Source organism: Hesperophylax consimilis, chromosome 26 (assembly GCF_061612785.1).
Source record: "Hesperophylax consimilis isolate HC1 chromosome 26, BYU_Hcon_1.0, whole genome shotgun sequence".
NCBI classification, from domain to species: domain Eukaryota; kingdom Metazoa; phylum Arthropoda; class Insecta; order Trichoptera; family Limnephilidae; genus Hesperophylax; species Hesperophylax consimilis.
This window is the reverse complement of record NC_142861.1, coordinates 21,431,105-21,454,700: the sequence shown is the minus strand read 5'-3', so window position 1 is coordinate 21,454,700 and position 23,596 is coordinate 21,431,105. Positions and strand designations below refer to the sequence as shown.

Genomic DNA, 23,596 nt, shown 5'->3' with positions numbered 1-23,596 from the left:
GTAGAGATTCGTGGGAAGGAATGCGCGAGGCCATCCTCAATTAGCCAGCATCCATTTAAAGTTTGGCAGGCTACGCGGGGACAATGGAGATTCATCTTTGTGTCACCCCGACAGCATGCTTGGTAATCCAGTGTAGGGTCCAAGGAATTATACTTCAAAAACACTCACAAATAAAACTATTTTATAATCCAAATAACTGATTGTATATTTTAATCCCACCGAACAACAACACTCGAACAAAGAACAGGTTGATCTCGCGCAGGAGTCAAAACATTTGTTTTATGTTTGGTTAGTTTACACGGAAAGTCTGTATCCTTTATTCTCCGAAGGATCGGTTGATGGTATCCGCGTGCTCTTTTTCATTTTTTTTTATATAAATTTGTCCGGCAAAACGCAAAGTACACACTCAATCGCCCAATTGGAACTCGTCTCAACTAGTCTATGTTTTAATTAATAAAATAGTCAAGCCAATCTCAGCGCCACGGAATCGTCCTCCAAAAAAACCGCGCGTCCGTTCGTTTTCCCCACGTATTGTCACCCGTTCTTTCTACCCGCGTTACCTAGCCCGCTCCGTACAACCGATCGCAGGGCAGCCACCCGAAAAGCTTTCAACAAAACAATAATCGGAAACTACTTTGGCAATTTAAATTTGCATAATTTTTAACGTTACATTGTCGATCGTCAAATAACTAATATAGTCACTTGTTTGATTCCTGGGGGTTTCATTTGAGTGAGTGTTGTTTGTAGTAAAATTACAAACATAGTTACCATCTTGTTTCTTAAAGGTTTGCCGATCATCCCCCAAGTCTATGGCTGCGACAATCAACACCCCGCTGAAATTTGATGACACTGTAGTCTTCCATAGTAGTTACCATAATAACTCGCACCGAGATGCTAAAAATGGCACCTGGTTTATGCAGACCCTTTGCAAAGTAATCGATACAATTCCACATAACGATTCCATTTCACTGATTTACATTTTACAAAAGGTACAGAAAAAAATTGTGGAGGAACAACGTACTTTGAAACAAAATCTTGTTGTAAAAAAATAATAATTTCGAACGAAAAACCATAAGCTAAAAGATTTAACAATTATTTATCATGGCATACATTTATTACAATGTTCAATTATTATTGTCGTAAAATGTTTTTTTTTACTAGAAATATCTTTTTAATTTTACCAACAGTCTTCATTGTGTTCTTCTTAAATAAGTGTTAAATAACTTTGTGGCACCCTTTTAATTAAGTGATAATAAATTAGTTTGTGTTACACAACCACTTTTTTATTTTGTTCGTTTGTTTTGCAGTATTTAATTTCATTTATTTATCCAATCTTGAATGGGGTTTATACGACTTGTTCTTGAGTTCAACAGTTCGGCTGTAGGATGATTTCCCGGCCTCTGTGGTTCCTCCCTCCTATAACATGTATCAAGAGCCATTATCACTCTTTCCTTTCCTCAGAAAAACCCTCTATACAGCATCCCCATAGATTACAAAGGCCCTGAGGGAAATTATTTTAAAAAAATGTACAAATTGCTCTGTGTAGTTCTTTTTAGGTTCATGGGTTGTGCCGGTTTGGTACCTTCAAACAAATTAATTGGTTTAATAATTGTAGTTGAATTGCTTTTATTCTGTTCGAATATTCGTCTTACAAAAGAACGCTCCTCTGATGAATGTTGAAGGCCGTTGATTGCCGCCGATATTGAATTACAATACTACTTTCCTTTCTTTACCCCTGCATTGTTAGGCAATTCAATGTTATTGTTTTTATCGCACCCTAATGGAGAGAAATCACCCGCGATAAATTAACAGGCCTTATTTATTTATTTAAATACAAACGGCACAACATGTGCCATTAACATAAATATAAACACAAAGTTAAAAAGTATAAGGTATAAAGCATACAGCATAAAGTTTAAAGTATAATACACGGTATGAAGTGTAAGGTTGAATACAAAGTAAAGTCAAGAAAAAAGAATAAATGATTAGAAGCAAGTACAAAAGGTAAGAAAAAAATTTGTTAATATTAAATTAGAAGAATTATTTGTTAACTATGCCACACATAAAAGATTATCAATTATCAAGGTAACTTTAGTGTAATCAGCAATGTTTGCTTAATTACTTATATATTGATACTTAAAAAAATAAATTATCCATCTTTTATATGATAACAGACTTTCGTGATCAATTTCTGAGTATTTATTACCTAATCTATGCAAGCGATATATTATTGAAATTAGTTCTGTATTAGTGGCAGGATTGTTGCAATAATAAGGTGAAATGAGTCGGGTTGGTCTACTAGGTACATGGTTATTTATCAACGAAACTAATTCAGGGAAGTCAAACCAGTTATGGTTGATTTAAAATATTCATTAAACATCGATTTAAGAATGTATAAGATTGTCCTCGATAATATACCATGAAGATACAAAGAATTTTCGTTGTGATATAAAAAGTTAACCAGGAAACTTGTTACTTCATTCTTGAGGCCTGCAATCGCATTTTTAACTGAAATTACCAATAATTTTTAGAGATTATTAACATTCATAATTTTTCTCCGTGAATTTGAATGAAAAAGAAGAATTTTAATACAATTATGTCATATTTGAACGGCCAGATTTAATTTAGTTATTAAAGGGAAAAATACGTGTACGATATACTTTGAATCCTGATTAAGGAACAAGTGGTAATGAAACATTTGATATACATTATTCATTTGTAGATCAATTCGTCGAACAGAGCACTTCATCAAGAAATTATGTACTTGTAATGACGTCATTGTATTGCAGGAAACCTGGCTGTTACCTACAGACTTAGGATATCTGTCGTCAATACACCCGGAATTCTCCAGTCATGGGACATATCTCTGATGGTCCATTAATTGGCCGCCCCTACAAAGGCGTTGGTATCTTATGGCGCAATACAATTAAACTACTCTTATTGATTGTAGAGAACCTCGAATTGCGGCTATTGAAATAGAGTCAGCCAATGGAACTCTCCTTATAGTAACAGTTTATATGCCAACCAATTCAGCCGAAAACTTACCGGAATTCTCAAACTGTTCGGGAAGAATAAACGCCATTATTGAGGAACAAAACAGTTCCAACTCAATTATTATAGGAGATTTTAAGGCAGATCCAAGGTCTTTTTTTGGACGTGAATTTGCACAATTTTGTAAAGAGAATAACAATACATGCACTGATTTGTTGCATCTAAGCTCTGATACTTTCACTTACGTAAGCGATGCCCATGGAACCATCAGATGGCTTGATCACTGTATTATGACACATGCCTAAAATAAAACCTTCAGATGCCATAAGGTGGCAGAGATTTAACTGTAATAACAGATTTCACAAAATGGAACTAGATTCTCTCTACGACACTATCGTGAAAGCACTGAGAAACTCCGCCATAAAAGCATTAAAAAATAAAGGACCCAAAAAAAAGTATGACATTGTTCCAGGGTGGAATGATCAAGTATCAACTCTGTATCACCATTCAAGGCATGCATTCCTTTGCTGGGTCCAAGCCGGAAAGCCTACGGAAGGTCGTATTGCAGACGAAAGAAAAACTAGTAAGAAATCTTTTAAAATTGCTCTCCGAAAATGTCAGCACTCGGAAAATCAAGCAAGAATGGATAACATAGTTACGGCTATGAACAAAAAAGACTTCAAAAAGTTTTGGCAAAAAACTTCAACTGTGCTGAAAGCCAAGAGCAAAGCTTCACTAAGTGTCAACAACATCACGGGGGATGAAAACATTGCTAACGAATTTAGAGACTTTTTTTCTTTAAGCTAATATCAAGGAGATAGCATGAAACCATATATGATGACATGTTTGCCTGCGGCAAATGATGACCTGATCATGGACATTACTCATGAAATGATCGAATGTGCGATTAAGCAAACCGCACTCGGTAAAAGTCCAGGATACGACGGTATTGGTATCGAGCACATAAGTAAATCATCTCCATACTATTCTAGCCGCCCTGTACTCAAGCCTCTTACGACACACACATATGCCTATGGACATGAGTCGAGCTGATATCATACCAATCTTGAAATCCAACCAACTGGATGCATCGATACTAGGAAACTACCGACCTATTTCCCTAGCGACAATGATCACAAGACTATTTGAAAAAAATTCTATTCACGCTAGTAAAAGAGATGCTCTTTACCCTAGATAACCAATTTGGCTTCAAAAGCGCCTCATCAACCGATATGGCCAATGCCATCTATGGAGTTAAAAAAACAATAGAATATTACAAAAAAAGAAAAACCACCGTTTATGGGTGCTTTCTCGACCTAAGCAAGGCCTTTGACCGTGTTTCTCATAAATTATTATGGGAAAAACTCATAAAACTTGATGTCCCAGCAGCAGTGGTTAATATGATGGCTATTTGGTACGGACAGCAGAAAAATTACGTTCATTGAGCAGGAGCTTCTTCAAAACCCTTATTCCTAAAAAGCGAAGTCAGGCAAGGGGGTAATATGTCTCCTATTCTATTTTTTTAAATTTTATTATTTACTAACTTTCAAAAATACATTTTTTTACAAGTAAGTCCTGTTAAACTGATTGATATCAGTTTGTCAAGGGGTTCTTTTAACAATTACTTTTTAAATACATATAAAATTTTAACAAGTACATAAAATATACACATAATTACATTAGTACAAAAAAATTCTTTCACATAACCATTTTTTTAACATACGTTTCCTTCTGTGAGTCAATTCACAGCTTTTTATTGAGTTTGGTAATATGTTGTAAATTATTGGAACGAGGTATTCTAGAGTTCTTTGACCGTTTTTATTCATGTATCTGGGAACTACAAGTCCATCGTTTGCAATTAGTCTTGTATTATGAACATGTGTCACTATTTTATTATGTTCAGATTGAGATGTATGCTGACTCGCAATTTTAAGCCACAATAAAGCACGAACAGATAATAAATTTACAGAATTGTACAGTAATGACTTTGGTACGTCATTTGTTTGTTCGTATTTAGTTTTGTTTAATAATAATTTTACCAAAGAATATTGTACATTTTGGACTGAAAGAAGATTTGTTTTTGTTGAATGTTCCCATGAAGTTATTCCATATCTTATTAGGGATTCCGCCAATGACAGGTATACTATTCTAAGGGTATTTGGTGGAACAAAAAACTTCAATCTATAAAGTTTGCTCACTATAGCTCTAAGCCGTGTGCAGACTTTTTGTATATGTATATCCCATTTAAAATTACAATCAATTGTTAAGCCTAGATATATTTATTTTGAAAAAAGTTCAATATTTTTACATGAGCATGGTTGTATTACAAAGTTATGGATGCAATTAAAATCATGAAAAATAATTTTAGGAGTTATGGTGATGTTATTATGAGGAGATCTGATGTGCATAAGCTTCGTTTTTTAGCATTGATTATTAACATCATGTGACCATTTTCGAAGAGTGACAAAGTCAATTTGCAGTAAAGTACTCGCTATTAATAAATCCTCATGTGAAATAACTAATGCAGTGTCGTCAGCATAAACATCATGTTTTACATGAGAAAAAATAAATTTTATTGCAGTAACATATATTATATACAAGGTAGGGCCTAGTATGGACCCTTGTGGTACGCCTGCGAAAACAATATATTTTTTTTAAATGATCAAAATTTTTACACAAATCTTTCTATTTTGAAAGTAGTTAACAAATAATTTATGTAGGTTTCCTGTAATTCCAATTGTTTCTAGAGTTTTAAGTAATTTACTATGTTCAATCGTATCAAAAGCCGTTGAATTATCAATAAATAATTCGAGTACATGTTTTCTTTTTTTTAAGATCATTATTAATTTTATTTGAAAATTCTTGAAGTAGTAATGAGTATTTTTTTTTTGGAAACCATATTGATGGGTATCAATAAAAGAAAAAATTTTAACGTACTTTATTAGTTTTACAGATATATATTTTTCTAGGATCTTTTCAATTGCAGGTAAAATACTGATCGGTCTATAGTTTTCAATTTCACTGTGTTTACCACCTTTGTAGATGGGTCGGATTATGCTATATTTGAGATCTTCAGGTAAAATCATATTAATTAATAGATATAAAATAGGTCCTAAGATATAAAAGTGTTTTTTAATGTCAGACATTCTACTTTTATCTATCCCCGGCGATTGACTATTTTTTAAACTTCTGACTACTTTTTCAATATCACAAAGTTTTGCTTGTGTTAAGAGCATACTGTGTGGAAGTCTATGTGTTTGAATATGAAAAGCTTTTTTGTCACATCTATGTAATAGTTGCTTAACATTTTCAGAAAAAAAGTTTGCAAAATTGTTAGATGTTTGTTCAGTCATTTGTTCTTTTAAAAAATAGTTTGATATTACTTGGTCGCAATTACTTTTGCTCTTCCTTCCTAACAATCTGTTTATTTCGTCCCACGTTTTTTTAGAGTCGGCAAAGTAATTTTTAAATTTAGAGTCGAAGAATTTTAATTTGCATTCACTGATTAATTTTGTAACTTTGTTTCGATTGCATTTGTACTCTCTTTCATAAAATTTATGTATAGGATTATTTTTCCATCTTTTGTAAAGTGTATCTTTTAATTAGATTTTTGATAATAAATCTTCATTTATCCATTCATTTATAGCATTAGGTCTGATTTGAGGCTTATAAGACTTTACTACAGTAATTTTTTCATAGATTTCATTAAATGTATTTTTAATTTTACTATACAGAGTAAAGCAATCCAGTTCTTTTAAAAGGATATTCCAATTATATTTTTTTATTTCTTTATCAACACGTTTTTGAGACAGAATTGTGATTTTTTCATTTTGTTCAATATTTTTAACATCATGGTATTGTACATTTAGTCCCGTCATAAAATGATCAGCAATTCTCGAATCAATTACACACGCGGACAAGTTATATTTATTAGATCTAATGTGGTCAATACAGGATTTATTTATTTGACCAGCAACGATTGCTTCTCTAGTCGTATCATTAATACATTTTATTAAGTAATTACTGGTTAGTATATTTTTATAAGCTATTATATTTGAATCACTTTGATTTAGTATGTTGAGATTAATATCCCCAAAAAATATTATATTATCATTAAAGTTTAAATTATTATAAAAAAACAAGAAATTTCATTTAAGAATCCCTTTTTATTGAGGTTAGGTGGTCTATAAATTGCTAAATTCCCTTATATATAGCGATATACCGCCTCCTTGTTTATTGCTTCTGCAATCTCACATAACCTGCTGTACATTGCAAAAAAGTCAGTAATCGTGGTTTTTAAATACAACAAGGAGCCAATAAATATTCCTCCAATCTGTTAAGACGGAAAAGAATTACTCGTAGCCTCGCAGGTTAAATATCTGGGACATATCCTAACCGAAGATATGAAGGATATAGAAGACATGGAACGACAAAGAAGAGCAATCAATATACGGGCCGGAATGCTCTCAAGGCGGTTCTACCACTGTAACGATGATGTCAGAAAATTACTTTTCAAGGCATTCTGCACTGCACTGTGGTGACACATCTGAGCTGTGGACACAATACCCAGCAGCGCAATGGGACAAGCTGAGGGTGTGCTACAATAATGCATACAGGCAGCTCATGCAACTACCGAGGTTCTGCAGTGCCTCCACAATGTTTACTGAGGGGAGGGTGCACTCATTCCCCGCCTTACTTCGCCACCGACTAGACAGCTTCTGGGGTAGGACTCGGAAGTCAACCAACATCATGCTGCATCCGAGTGGCTCAGTTCCCCACTCAATGAGCGATGGATGCAGATGATGCGGCGACCTCCCTGATGGACGGTTTAATTTAATTTAATCTAATTGTTTTTATTGTATTACCTATTTATATGACTATTTTATTTTGATTTATATTTTAATTTTATGTTTAGGTACCTGCCTAATATTTTTTCTCTCTTTGTTTTATCTTATTTCCATTTTTATAGTTTATTTTATTTTATTTTATTGTTTCCCTGTTTTACTGCATTTCATGTAATATGGCAGACGGGGGATCGCACTATCCTCCCAGTCCTGCTCGATTAAAACTTAAATAAAAAAAAATAATATTACAAACAGTGGTTAAAGCCAAGTTTTATTATTTATTTTAGATTTTTTTAAGATCCCTCTCCTTCCTTATACCCACTCCTATCCTTTCTCTCTTACCTAACCCTCACCAATGTTTCTGTTCTCGCTCTCTTTCCCTATTCTATGTCTTCTTATTATTAATTAGCTTATTTTAATTATTATGCATATTGACATAACCGATATTGAGGTTCACATTCGCCACAACACACCTACTGCCTTTTGCGCATGCATGCTTATTAGAGTAATATGACTGCGGTGACTTGTTGAATATTTGATCCGGGCCAGTGATGATGATGTCTAGAAAAATTTCCCGAAATCTAGAAAAATGTTTTTTCAAAAATCTAGTGTAATTTTAAAATGTTTACACTATTAGGTCAAAATTCTGGGGAAATATCAAATTTTCTAGGGTAATTTTGAAATATTCTAAGGAAATTATTGACCGAAAATTTTTGTCTCTAGCCACTTTTTCCCGCCCCCTGACAATATAATATAATAATAAATTATGGGAAAATTAAGTGTTGAGTTTATCATACAATATCGTTCTTAAATCTAAGAAAATAAAACATTTGGCCATACCATCCTGCTAGCCGCTACTACATTTTGCACTAAGGAGGAACAATGAGCAGCGACAGTGGTTGAAATTCAACATACACTCTTCATAAAATACCGGGATATTTCTTTCTTATGTTAAAGTGGCTAGACGAGTGTGACGTACGAAGTGGAAGCAGAACGCCCGTCACGGACGACAAGATTTATTCGATTCTAGCGAATTCTAAAAGTGGCGAGTTACCATCGGAGTGGTAGCGTCTTTTTCGAACATCAGAAATGGTGTAGATATGGTGTATGACTTTGAGGTACTGCAGCACTGAAGCCAAATCTTGCCCCTTCGACTTTCATCTGCTTGGGTTTAAGAATGTCTTGCGGGATCGACAATTTTCCACAGACTTACACGTGCGGGAAACCGAGTAAGAGTGGTTTCGCAACCAACCGAAATCCTTTTTCTTGTGAAGAATAGGCTAGCTTCTGCATTGCTGAACCAAGTGCATTGATATTGGCATTGACAAGCGGGGTTAATATACACAAATAGTATGCACAAGTTGAACCCCTTCCTTTGTGTAAATACTTTGCAGGACAAAAAGTGTAGATAATTTTTGACTTGCCTTCGAGTCTTTACAAATAACACAAACATATTTTTGATACCACGTTTAATATTATATTATACAACGTTTTTCAATGACATAAAAAAGGAAATGAATTTGTTATATTCTTAAACATAAAATATTTCAAAATAGGATAAGCAAAATGAATATCTAGTGGTACGCCACTACTTGACACGAAAGCTAGAAATCAAGAGAGCCTCTGCCCTCGCCCCGCCTCCCCCGATAATGGTAAACCCCCCCAGGAGGTTACCATATGAAAATATTTAAATATACAAATTACTTAAATATATATAGTTTACACATAACATAATATTATAACGTAGAATCTAAGTAAGAATCGTGGCTCCCTTATCAGGCACAAGAGCTCCTCTTTTCTGATAAGGTATACATGACCAATTATGAACCAAAATATTATATTTTGCAAAACATGTATATATTAATGTAACCCATATGATCTATATTAAAATAATAATAAAAAAAACTTGATTTTTAGGAAACATTGCGGGGTTGAATGTTTTAATTGTAAGAAAGTTCATTTCATTAATTGATACATAACACGAACACCCCATATAAAAAGAAATGGAAAAACAAAATCTACTACTTCTAACGACTGAGGAGACTGAGGAGACGCCTGAGGAGTTGAAGGTTCCAGAACCCCATCTTTTCCGATGAATAGATTTTTGGTTAAAGTGCTGTAGATAACAGGCATCTGTTTATTACCATGTGCTTTCACAAACTCTAGCTGCACCTCTTGTAAGAAATCAGTGAGTGAAACGTAGGTGTTATCCGGAATTTTATTAATTTGTTTGCATAGTTGCTGAATAAACCAGGTACCATCACTCTCAAGTCGGATTGAATTTTTTCCACTGTAACTACTATGGAAGACCAGAAAATCATCCATATCCAGCAGGAGGTTAGGCGACTGGGTTGAGGATCGACAAACCTTTTGGAAATAAACATATTACTATATTAGCCATCACACAACATTTTACATCTGCGTGGGAATTTAAAATTCATCTTGTTGATTCATGTTTTCAAAAATAAATAGGTACATATTTCAAGAAAAAAAAACACTTCTTTGACATAGAAATGAACAAAATTCTATAAGAATTTCCTAAATATAGTTAAATACAGAAAGTGTATAAAACTAAGCACTACGTTGTCACTAAAATGTACAAAATGCTACCAGCATTTCCTAAAACGCAGAAAGCGTAAGAAACGTTATTACAAAATTTATATGGTTTAGAGATCTACGATCTAAATCTAAATCTGTACCCAAATTGGTTAGAAGGCCCGCTCTGAAATAAATGCATGTTATTAACAACAAGTTGATAGTTATTTTGGTAAATTAAATATGTACCTGCAGGAAAAACAACTTTGGTTTCCCGGATAAGTCTTCTTTTTCCTTGGATACGTCCTTCATGTTAAGTTTATTTATTGTATTTGAAATATTCATCTCCCCATCAACTGTTTCAATGTGGTTGAATTGACCATGAGACATAATGGCAACAGCTACACAAGTGTATTTACTGTAATCTTCTGATGCTTCAGCATCCCCCTTGTGCCTAAGGGAGCACTTTGGCTTACAGTTTTGTATTTCACACTCCGTACCTGAAATCATTGTCAAAGTGAAATAAATGTGCACCTGGGTTTGTTTTGTAACGTTTTGGAAAGCACAATGAATAGACTACTCTATAATTGTACTAGTATCAAAGATTATTTACCTCAAATGGCTGTGGATAGTTTTGTGACATTTATGTTTTTGTATTTTTCTTATAAAAATACTAATTATGTTACCTTTTCAATATATTTTTATAATATTACTAGTTCCGTAGATGATTGATAAGAAGAGTTCACTTAAATGATTTACTATGATGTATTAATATCAAAGTAAATTGATACCAAATAATTAAAAAGTGGTTATGAAATGTTGGTATATTCCAATTTTATACACCTTAAAAAGAATCCCGCAAAATCCCACGGATCCCACGGGTTTATATATTCTATTCCGCAATTCCACGAGATTTGAAAAAGATTCGCAAACCCTACTAAAAAGACATTTGTCTGTTGGTTTTGAGAAGTGAACAGTAGGAGGTGGTACGCGATTACCTTATTTCTCCTATTTTTTCGTGCACAATATTTGAGAAAAATAAAATTTGACAACCAACTTTTTTTTTTTTTTAGACAATGTATAGATAGTCCCACGAAGCTGCCACATTTCTGCATGTCTGCAGGTTCTATCTCAATATACAATTATAATACAATGTATAAAATAAATAACAGACTCTTACATACAATCATTGAACTCACTAAAGCGTCCCAAGTACACGAACACTTTGAATGACAATACGATAACGTACATTCAAAAGTACAAGACAATATAACATACAGATAACACACATTCAAAAGTAAGACAATACGATAACACACATTGAAAGTGAATAACATCGTACTGCAGCACAATGCAATAGAATTTAAAAATGTTATTTTAATTTTTTTTCTGGAACCTTATAGGTATATATACTATTTATTTCAACATTAAAAGCTTTAGAATATAAAATTGTCTCACCTTTGGCCAGAATTTTTCTGACTTCATCTGCTCTTAGATCTTGGTTAATTTCAACTTTAAATCCTATATTAGGAAAACTCTTTTCAATCTCTTCGATATCTTTCTCTGTTCCCGGCCTCTCATTTTTCACTGGAAAGAATATCTATCATAACAATGTTTCTTAAAAAATATAAATATTACTTACCACGAAAATGATTGGTAATCTAAGAAAAAAAAAACGAAAAAGCTAAATTAAATATTTAACAAGTTTATGGTCCATGGACAGTCTCACATGGAGGTAGTGATCACGCAGTCATTCAGAAAAGAAGAGATACATTGTTCTCAGGTCAACCGTCCATATGATTTGTATCAACTGGTGAAGTCATGTGGCAGTCGTTTCAAGGTCATTGAAATGACACAAGATGATTTTTAAAAATAGTTTCATCTTTAATTAAGGGACCACTATTTCTACGAAAACGACATTCAGAATGATTGCCATTTAAATGGCATGATTGTTGGTTCCGAGAAAAACTTTGGAAATATATATGTATGTATTTGATGACGAAGAGCCTTTTCGTATCTTGTTTCTTGAATGACGCAATGTTGCAGATTTACCAGAGAATTATGTTTTCGAAATTATTTCAAGCCACTTTTTGCCAATAAGTGTCCTGTGGATTTGATATAAATGATGAATTTACTCCCATCAATAGTTTACGACTTTTAGTGCCAACTTTCCACAAATCATGTGTCGGATAAAGAGCCAAATCTTGAGGATGAAGGTAATATTGATTAGTGTTTTTAATTTATAATCCTAATTTTGTCTGAGATGTTTTATTATTTACCTTCTGCACGTTAAAGTATGTAGATCTTTAATATGATTTCAGAGCTACAAATGCCTTTTTTGGTTCAAATACATGCGTGCGTAATTCATAGGTTTTTATTTTAAACTTAATTTTCTCATTTTCTGATAATTATTTCTGTAATTGAATGGGTAATATTTATTTATGAATTTTTGGAATAACTTTTTGGGTGCAACCTCAAATTGTAATATTTTTGGAGATGGTAAGGAGACGAATTAAAGAGGATGTACAAATGTTATTCAAACTAAGGTTAGTAACATAATTTAAAACTTAAGTAGTTTAATTAAATTGTTTTTAGGGGTCACTTTTTAGGGTTTAATAGAGTGTGCGATTTGAATAGAAATATGGAACTCCGATGAAAAATATTACTGCTAAATTTTGATTGAATAAACGTTGATTCTGATATGTAAGTTTTATTGTGTATTTATTTACGTAGAGTTTATAAATCGTCTTTTATAAACTATTAGAACACCATCACATTGAAACGAACTCTTTGGTTTGTTCAACTGAATCTGTCGATGCTGACGTCACCATTCGCGGAACTCAGTCTATACGTCTACATTTCGTGGAAGTTTGTATGTGGTTTATGAGGGTAACAATCGAGTTGGATGCTTCTTGTTTTGCCAAGGAATCCACAATATCATGCCGAAATGTCCAGGAATCCAAATCAGAGTTACGGTTTTACCAGAAATTTGAATGGAGGCTTTGTATGTGGTTTATGAGGGTAACAATCGAGTTGGATGCTTCTTGTTTTGCCAAGGAATCCACAATATCATGCCGAAATGTCCAGGAATCCAAATCAGAGTTACGGTTTTACCAGAGATTTGAATGGAGGCTATCAGCACTCGAATAAGGCATGCAAAGTGAATATCAGGATGAATAACAGGACTGGATTTAAATTTTCGGAGGAAACTGAGAGAGTCAGAGAGAACAACGGATTGTTCAAAATTATTTTTGATTATACATTAAAATATTCAATTATTGCTATGCACTCGGGTAAAAATGTTAAAAATTGGTTTGAAGTTGAATGAAATATCATTTTATCTGATAGTATTAATACGCTTGCGTCTGGACGATGTAGGCTCTCTGATTGGTCAAATTTAAATTGTTTGTTTCGGTTAAATTCCGCTAACTTGAAAATTAAGACACGATTTCATACTAAAATAGGATCGCCTCATAATAATACGAGATTTCTTCAAAAGCATCGTTTCTCCTCATATAACTTTTGGATAATATCAAAGAAAACATGTTTTAGAAAGTTCATAATCCATTGGATTAATTACATTACAGTGAAAATTATCCACAGTTACGTGATTATGTTTGACGTTTATAAAAAAATCACGGGTTCCTTCAATGGCCGATACGCACGGCTATAGATTAGATCGCCGACAGAGCGTACCTCTGGCGGTCTAAAAACGAACCAAATGAATGGCGCGAATATTTAAATATGCAGCTCACAATATTTGAGTACTTACGATTAACAAGCAGATTTCTTCTGGAAGCTTATCACTTTGTAATGGCATTTTTCATTATTATTTATATTTTTTTGTTTATTAATTATATCTGATTTTATATTGACATGTTTTCTAATTTCTAAAATTTCAAAATTATTTATTTGCGATGCTTTATATCCTGAGTGAAGTATTTTAAGACCTGAATTTTTTATCGAAAGTGTGATCATTATTCAAAAGATGATTTGCAAACTCAGATTCACTATTTCCATTTAGAGCCGTGCGATATTTTTTAGTTCTGACTTCAAAATTTCTATTGGTTCTACCTTTGTAAAAGAAATTACAATCATCCCGGTTGAGTTTTTAAACTCCTGATTTTTTTGTTCGAATTTTGCTATCTTTATTATTAAGAATATATTTCTTCATTGTTATTAGTGTAAAACGCCAGTTGAATAGTACCAGGATTGTTTTTATATATAATTTTAGAAGTATCGTTATCCACAAACAGAATTCTACGCCATTGTTTATTTCTATCTTTAGAAAGACCGTTTGAAGAGAACATGTTTAGTTAATATAAAAGCAGATATAATTAACAAGAATTTTTTTATAAACTCTCTTTTAAATATTTTCCCACTCAACTGGTCTCTCCCGTCTAACGATATTGTAATTCCTAATTATTATAAACCCAGCCTACTCTTACCCCTCCCCCCTCTTTCCACTTCTTCTTTCCCAATTGCAATCTATATTTAATTTTTGACTTCGGTGTATGCACAAAAAAATGTAAACATTATATTTATTTATTTATTGGACAATTTGAATAGCGCCGCTTTTGTGAGATATCACCTCAGGGGCGCTATATTGTAATAATCTACCTTTATATATAGATTTTTACTCTCCTGATGATGTTGTATATATAATCTAACTTTAAACTTTATTAGATACAGTAACAGTTGTAGGTAAAGAATTACCACCAGTTGGAGTAAAATTAACACCTTTTAATTAAACCGACTGCTAATCTCATCGCACAATTACCCTCCTTTTATTCATAAACACGGGTACAATTAATCAATATGTAATAATCTATTATTTAAGTCAACTTTGTTATAACTATCTTTAATTGTGACAAACTAAACGATATTGATTCAACTTATAGACATTGACGGTTGTAACACATATTTAAGCACTGCAAGTCTCCTATGAGCTAATTATATTAGGTACCTAAGATAACAGTTAATATCAGTTGTAGACATGTAGTCAATAATAGTGTTTCATTTGAAATAATCCATCACAAATACGTAAAATTTCATTTATTCAAACAACTGTCATTCTTATTATGCGTAAATTTAGCATGTTATTATTAATTAACTCCTTTCTGTTCCGTGTTTTAACAATATATATATACTCACCCTCTCTCTGTGAATGTTCTAATATCTATCTATTAAATGTAACTGTTGTTAATATCACTTAAAATGGGCGAAGCCCAACCAAGAGCCGCCCGCAGGGCCTAGCAGAAAAAAACCCGCGGAGCGGGTTTTTAACTGCTAGTTTCAATTATTGTGATAAAAGTTAATATCTTATTTGGAGCCATCAGTAAATAAAAGAGAGGAGTTGGGGCATTTAGATGAAATAATGTCATTGAACATATTATTGTGGTAAACCTATACCTATATTCGGAGAATTTGGAGATTTGGTGCCATCAGTAAATAAAAAGAGATGAGTTGGGCCATCTAGATGATATAATGATATTAAACATATTATTGTGGCAAATCTATACCTATATTCCGGCAGATTTGAATGGCTATTATGGATGCCGATTCCGTCTCAAATTGTTGGGGATAGTTTGACGTGACTATATTTTAATTTGTTTAAAGGAAGAAGATCATTTTGGATAATTTGAAAGTCTGAGAGAGACCGAAATTTTTTACAGATGGCAGGAAGAGGTTTAGATCGAACTCTGACTGTAGTAAATTAATGTGATGGGTATAACCGCCTGTAACTATCATTAATTTTTTAAGATATAAATTATTATAGGCGCCTATATGATATTTAAATTCCATTAACACTGTGAAATAACAAAAATGACGCCTATTAAATAAAACTAGAATGAAATGTGATTTGTTACCCGTAACGTCAACATCAACGGATTCAGTCGTACCAACTAAACAGGATGTTTTAATTTTTTGTATTTCTTTGGCATTCACTATGTATCAATTTCTAGACATTTTTTGATTTTAATGAGTTTTATTATTCACAATGTACATTTGTTACGTATAAATTTTATTAATTAGCGTCCGGTTTCAACACGTTCGTGTCATTAACTAGCTATTTTAAAGGATGTTTTAATGCGATGGTGTTGTATTCACTTTTAAATGACTATTTATTAATAATACGTACAAAAATAAATAAATAAAACTTGTATGTATATTCAGAATCAGCGTTTGTTGATATATATGAACATAAAGTTTTTAAGCCATAATATTTTTCCCTGGAGTTCATTTGTATTTCTTATGAAACAAATTAAGATAAAAATGTCCAACCAGCACTTAGTTTATACGACTACTTGTATGTATTAATGTTGTTAAAAAACCATATTTAATATCTTTTCGCAACTTACCCGCGTTTACGGATTGTGTGGAGTTATAGGTGTAATTAAATACCACAAGTTTTCCAAATGACTGCTTGACTTCGTAACGGATAGCATTTAGAGATGTTTTTCCTTTCCATCCAAAATACGCCGGTTCTAGCATTGTGCTGGTAATTTCAGGTAGTATATTATTTCTTGGATTTACGGGCTTCACTGTTCGTTCAGCTCTAAGCCTACGGAGGACCGCAGTCATAACATCGAATAAGGAAGTTGTCTTTCCCATACTCTCCAAGATTTGACAAAATATTTTTAAGAAGTAAGATCCATTTTCAGGTTGAGATGTCTTGCTTTCAAACGAACTTTTAATAACAAACAAATTAGCCTCATCGGGAAGACAGGTCTCTTGGTTTTTGCTCTCATCGGTTTCCTGTTTTTTCTTTGAAGCCTGCGATGCCTGAAACAATCAAATTATATACATAGTTATTGAAGACAATATTAGCAATTATCAAGCAAAAATTTGTAAAAGAAAAATTAAAAAAGATACGGTCGCAGTTGGACTTGAACCCAGGAATTAAGAAAATTAAGAAAGTGATGGTACTTCTTATTCGAAGAATGATACAGTTAAATATGACTAAAGAAAATAAGGTCGGATTAGCTCAGTTGGCAGAGCAGCGTCCCGGCAAGGTGACTCCCTGGGTTCAAGATGCGACCGTATATTTTTCTTATATTTTTGTTAAACATTTTCGTTTGAGAATCGCTGAAATTGTCTTCCATAATTAAATCTTACAATTTGAGGTTTTACTCATTTAGTTATTACAAAAAACATATTTAAATGATCATAAAATTATTTGATAGCCACTATTTGTTGGCAACATCAAGACAACGTGAAAGACTACTCCTGGCTACGTAGTAATCAAAGACTCGTTTTGATAAAAACAATTTGTTGAAAAATATAATGAATACCTGAAAAACAAATAGCTTGAGCAAGTTTGCGTTCTCGGGCCCTATCACGAGGTTAATTATTTCTTCGTCTTTAATGGTGTCATCTTTACATAGAAGCTTTCCAGACGTTGGGGAGAGGGTCACAAAAAATACCAGCATGCTCTCGTACTTCCCCCAATCGGTTGAAAGTTTTGCTGAAAATAACCAAAAAGTTCGTGCTGTGATGTATTACGAAGAATGGCTACACCCATAGTCGCAGTGAGATGGATAAACATTTCACTGCGGCATTTTTCATACATTATTTAAATTTGGAGTTGAGGCCAAAGTACCTATCCAAACTACATAACTATTTTTTCAAACCATAAGTATAGTAAACAACTAGTACGTGTGTGTACTTTTTATTTATTTGTGTTTTTAATTATGATATTTAGGATTAATTAGGCCATTAAAGAGTTACATTTTGCATGACTTTAGGGCCAACTTTAGATTTTTTGTGAGTCAAATGTAAGTATTTAAAAATTCTTGCTTTGCTTACTGTGTAAATATAATGAAAAATAAAATAAATTTTAAAAGTAATAGTTGATATGTTGAAACACAAATAAATAAAGTAGCATATATCTGTACTAGATATATGCTATATCTTTTGCTTAAAAAATATTATGTACGTTGGTTATTTTGGCCTAAATATTTTTAATAAGTTTTAAATGAAAAAGGCCGCGCAATCGTTCTTACATAGTAAAAAAAATTACAACCTCTGGTCAGAGGAGCGTTATGAGAATTCTTATCAGTAATGTCGTTTTTATCAGTAAATTTTTTTTGCCCTAAAATATGACAAATGGGGTGTGAGTAATAAAAAAATACTGCGGATTCCATACCTTCAGTTAAATGTTCTGTTATTTCTTCTTTTGTACCATCTATCTTCGGCGCTTCCACGTCAAACCCAAGATTCTCGAAACACGTTGTAATTGTTGTAACGTCTGCGTCGATGTCAAGTTTCGATCTCGGGTCATGATCTGAAAATGTAATAAACTCTTAAGACAAGCCTAAATTAAAGTCAGAATCTTAACGACGTAAGTGAAGAAGCCGTGCACACAAATATGTGACGAGCGGCCGTGTGTATTGAACAAATCTGCGGTTGAGTTTGCCCTATCGAATCTGTAAAATAAAGTGGGAATCTTAATGACATAAGTGATGTAGTGGTGTAAAACAATATTCTGCGCGCGTTCCGGCGTAATGGACGCACCTACGGTCGACTTAGCCCTAGCAGGTCTATAAAATTGATTTTTCCGTGGGGTTTATTTAAATAATTTTTGGTGAAAGTATTACTTTATTATTATTAAGGCGACACAAGACTCTAATAACGAGGGTTTTCTCGACGCTAACAATTTAATTATTTCTGATGAGCATAATACTAAAATCTCAAATGTTTCTTGTGGGATCCCTCGGGAAGTTACTAATTCATCGTGAAGGATAATAAAATATGAAGTTTAAATCTAATTTTTGAGTTAAAAAATGTTTTATAAAATTTTCAAACCGTTTTAATAAAATATTTGAATGTTTGAATGGCCCTGTTTTTATTAATCTGAAATATAAATAACTTACATCCGTAGAGATTCCGCTAGAAACATGTAAGATTTTAGTAATACGTTCATCAGAAATAATTAACATGTTAGCGTCGTTATTATTTATTTATTTATTAACGCCCTTTTTCGAGGCTTTTAAATGAGAATATTAAAAAATATACATTATTTATTGTAGATAAATGAACTGCTCCATTAACAACATTTTATATTTGTTTAAAGATAAATTGAAGATGTCCACTGACTTGGTATAATTGTTTCCCACCATTAGTATTCTGGGCAAAGAGGAATACACATGGTAGTTAGTCCCAGAATTTCTGCACTGAAATAAATCCTGACTTCTAGTAATACGTTGTGGAATCCGGAAGCTTATCAATTCTAGCTATAACGGACTATCAACTAAATCATTTAAAATTTTATATAGAAATACCAAGTCAGTGAAAATTCTTCTGTCTGACAATTTGAGCAAATTCATATAATTTAACAGTGTTGTTGTTCAACATAATTGCTGGAATACCCATTTTAAAAATTATAAAACGTAAGAATTTGTTTTATATTCTTACAACAGCTTGTACATGTATATTATAATGTGGGTTCCAGACAGGAGAATTGTAGGTAATCAAGTTGATTTCTTACGTAGGCAAAATATAACAATTTAATACATTTTATATTGTTAAAATTTCTGGCTATCCTAGTTATAAATCCCAAATGCCTAAGTCTTTGATTTGTGTTAATGTCTCAAGAGCATTGTTATCAATCACTGGATTTAGATTAGAGTCACCTTAATAATAATTCACTCTAGCTTCGACTATTCATTATCGCCTCATCGTACAAATCATGGTCTCATTGAAGACCGTGAAGAAAGTGAAAAGGTAAAATGTATGTTTATTGTTTTCAAGTTTAATTTGAAGAACTCTGTTTTAAAGGAATGTTTTTCTTTTACATAATTCAACATTATTATTTCAGTTTATTTTTAAAAAAATCTTTGGGTAACTGTGATGTAAGAGCAGACTGCGGACAATGGTTCAAAACTAGTTTCGATACTATCGGGGGTGCAAAAATGCATTCAACGCGTGCTCTTTAAAATGACGAATATGTTTATTGTAAGCCTTGGAATGTAATCCTCCCAGCGGTATCACCTTGCGTACGCCGGCTAATGCTATTTTCAAAATAACTTATTTGTTTTTTTTTCAAAATGATGAAGGATAACCCACAGTAATCATTTTAATCTTTTACATATATATTGCATAATTTTCGATTCTATGTTGACAATAATTAATCAATTGTATAATATTAATCCTTTTCCAATTAAATTTATTTTATATTACGCTGGGCGTTTAATGTCGAATAAACTTTGACTTTTAAAAGAAAGATAAGATAAGATAAATGAATATCTTAGAACTTATCATAAATTTAAAATAGCATAACATAAAAGGCTTACGGAGCGACGTTGACCGATATAGTTTTAATTAATCGCTTAAAATATTGATATTTTTTTTTTAATATCTCAGTACATATCGACATTTGATCACTCGCACCAATCAGTCTGCTGAACGCATAAATGCAATATATATACAGCGGAATATGTATATACAACTTGATATTTGCATGAAAATATTTTTTCATGTTGTAAATGACCCAATATCTGTTGCACATATCAAAATTGTCCAAGGAGTTACTTATGACACCTATCAAGCAGCATGCAAAGAAATGGGTCTCTTAAAAGATGAATTTCAATGGGATAACATAATATTAGAAGCTGCTATTTGCAGTTCAGCTATTTCAGGTATTTGTTTGCCATTATCGTAGCATTTTGTCGGATTCGTTGAATTCATGTAGCCCTTTTTGGGTGTAATTTCTAATCAAAATCAGTTTGAGCCGTCTAGTGATGAAAAAAAGAAAAAAAAATGCAAATACTTCAAAGTAAAGAAATGAGAATAATACTAAAACGCAATATATACACACGGAGAAGAGGCATGTTAAATACTAAAGCGCAATATATACACACAGATAAGAGACATGTTAAATGAGATTCATTTTATGACAGTGAAGCAAAATAGATATTTGAATATTCATTACCCACAAGGTAGAAATGAAACAGTCAGAAATCTATGATGTGCCAGGCCGTCCAACTTTACAACAAAATCCCGAATGAAATTATTGAGATTGACAAAATGATTAATTTAAAAAAATGATTTAAGAAAGTATGTCCACCTCTGTTTAAAGATGTGTTATTTTTTCCAAATAATATTATTTTTTTACGTTAACACACGACGACGGGAGCTAACTTAAGATAAACAAATAAATAATGAAAATACAGGTGTGAACATGTACAGACATGTTGTAGTTACTGGCAGTATAATTTGATTCAAGATAATACTTTGATATTTTAATTAAAAAATAAGTCATTAATAAATTTTCTTAATCGTTAAGCTGTTAAAAAAATATATGTTTACAATAAAATATTTATAAAGTAAAATTATTGACACTTTTTGGAACCATACCACCCGTGCGAAGCCGGGGCAGGTCGCTAGTGTAATATAAGTACCTAACGAACATAGACTTAAAGGTAATGTTTTTTTGATAAACCTACATTTGGAACCTTAAACTGTCAACGTCAAAGCGCCAAAAAATGGATCAGATTACTATCCGATTCCGTGTGTCGCAATCGCTCGGAAAATTATGACGCCACATAAGTACATTGCACCCTTGCCAAGCCGGGGCAGGTCACTAGCTTAATATATAAAAATCCAGGAAAATCCTGCGTACGTTTGTGCTCGCAACACACGAAAAGTAGTCGACAAATGTTTTGTTCTTATTAGTGCCAGGAGTGTTTACAGTGTGGTTGGAATGATAGAAGAGGAATACTTCAAGCTATATCTCTGCACTGGAATAAGATACGGAGTCGAATTTAAATTAATATTACGTAGTTTTTCAACATTAACATTGTGGTATACAGTAGTGAATGATGGAAGAAGTCGGAGAGGCCCGAAAAGGACATTAGCAACAGCGGAACATTGCGGGGTCCACCAGTATGTTTATATATTCATAAAAATTGTAAATAATATATATTTTTATAAATTATATATATATACTTTATATATATATATATATATATATATATATATATTAATATATATATATATATATATTAATTTTCCCAGGATAGCTAATTATGTTAAGATCATTTTTGTGTAGTCTATAATCTTATAAAAATATAAGATAATAAAGATATGAAAATGGTCTTGAGTTTTATTATATTTTTCAGTTGGAAATCCAAGGTGCGTTTCTTGACACAATAGAGATTAAAAAAACACAGAAATTTTATAAATATCAAACTATTAATAATTACTTACGTTTAAAATCTCCTTGTAAATACATATACACTTTCCCAGGTTTCTTAGGAACTTGTTTTGTTTCCTCCATTTTAGACATCTGTTTAGTATTTGCTTAAATTTGATTTCTTATCGCTACTTTTTAGGCTACCTTTTCCACGCAATGGTTATCTAACCTTTTATGAACAACGAATTTGCCTTGAGATACGCTGCCTTAAATTCACTTGCCAGGAACCTATAAAAACAACACATTTAAACGATTAGATTAGATTAGTGCACACACTTGCACAACCAATATTTTATCTGCATTTCCATTTTTGCCTTTTAATTAGATTTTCCATAAATAAAATTTAATGAAATAATATGAATACAATTCATTAATCAACAAACTCAAAGATAAAGAAATCAACAAGGAAATCTTGATCTAACACTAACACAACTACCTACGGTCCGCCTTGAAACAGGAATCCGTGGTCTGGAGTTCTGAGAATATACCACTGCAGGTACTTGTAATTTAATACGGTTAACTGTAATACAATTTTAAACAATCCGTAAACTTTATGATAAAAAATCTTCCATACACAAAACGAAAAAAAATCACACACAAAAACATAATTTATAAAAAAACATCACGGGCACAATAATAAAAGACTGTAAATTAGCAGACTGAATGTTGCAGAAATGAGATCCCTGAGGTGGATGTGTGGTAAAATCAGGTTCGATCGTTTGAAAAATGTGCAGATTCGCAAATAATGCAAGGCAGATGTACGCGAATGAGTAAGATTGAGAAATTGACATTTAGAAGGTTTGGGCATGTAGAACGAGAAGAGAAAAGTGTAAGAAGAATACATGAAGCGAATGTAAATGTAAATGGACACCCGAGGAAGACGTGGCACGATCAAGTGAAGCAGATACTTGAGTCGGGCCATGTCAGAATCATGTCAACAGATGAGTATGTATGAATGTGAATGAGGTAAGGAGTGTGTGCCAAGACCGAGTTGTTTGGCGACCGTCCGTTTGCCTGGTTAGTTAGTTAG

The 23,596-nt window shown here is 32.5% G+C and overlaps 1 protein-coding gene across 1 annotated transcript in view; it reads right to left on the bottom strand.

Moving 5' to 3' along the window:
• LOC149411291 (caspase-8-like) overlaps window positions 1–22,720 on the bottom strand; it is a 44,800-nt gene extending 22,080 nt beyond the window's left edge. The window contains exons 1-7 of the mRNA XM_089647676.1: window positions 22,581–22,720; window positions 18,520–18,657; window positions 17,666–17,838; window positions 16,733–17,156; window positions 11,829–11,957; window positions 10,620–10,870; window positions 9,868–10,202 (exon numbers count right to left, since the gene is read on the bottom strand). Of these exons, the coding sequence (XP_089503802.1) occupies window positions 9,868–10,202; window positions 10,620–10,870; window positions 11,829–11,957; window positions 16,733–17,156; window positions 17,666–17,838; window positions 18,520–18,657; window positions 22,581–22,659 (1,529 nt within the window). The 5' untranslated portion in view covers window positions 22,660–22,720. The remainder of the gene's footprint in view (window positions 1–9,867; window positions 10,203–10,619; window positions 10,871–11,828; window positions 11,958–16,732; window positions 17,157–17,665; window positions 17,839–18,519; window positions 18,658–22,580) is intronic.
• Window positions 22,721–23,596: the final 876 nt, after the last annotated feature.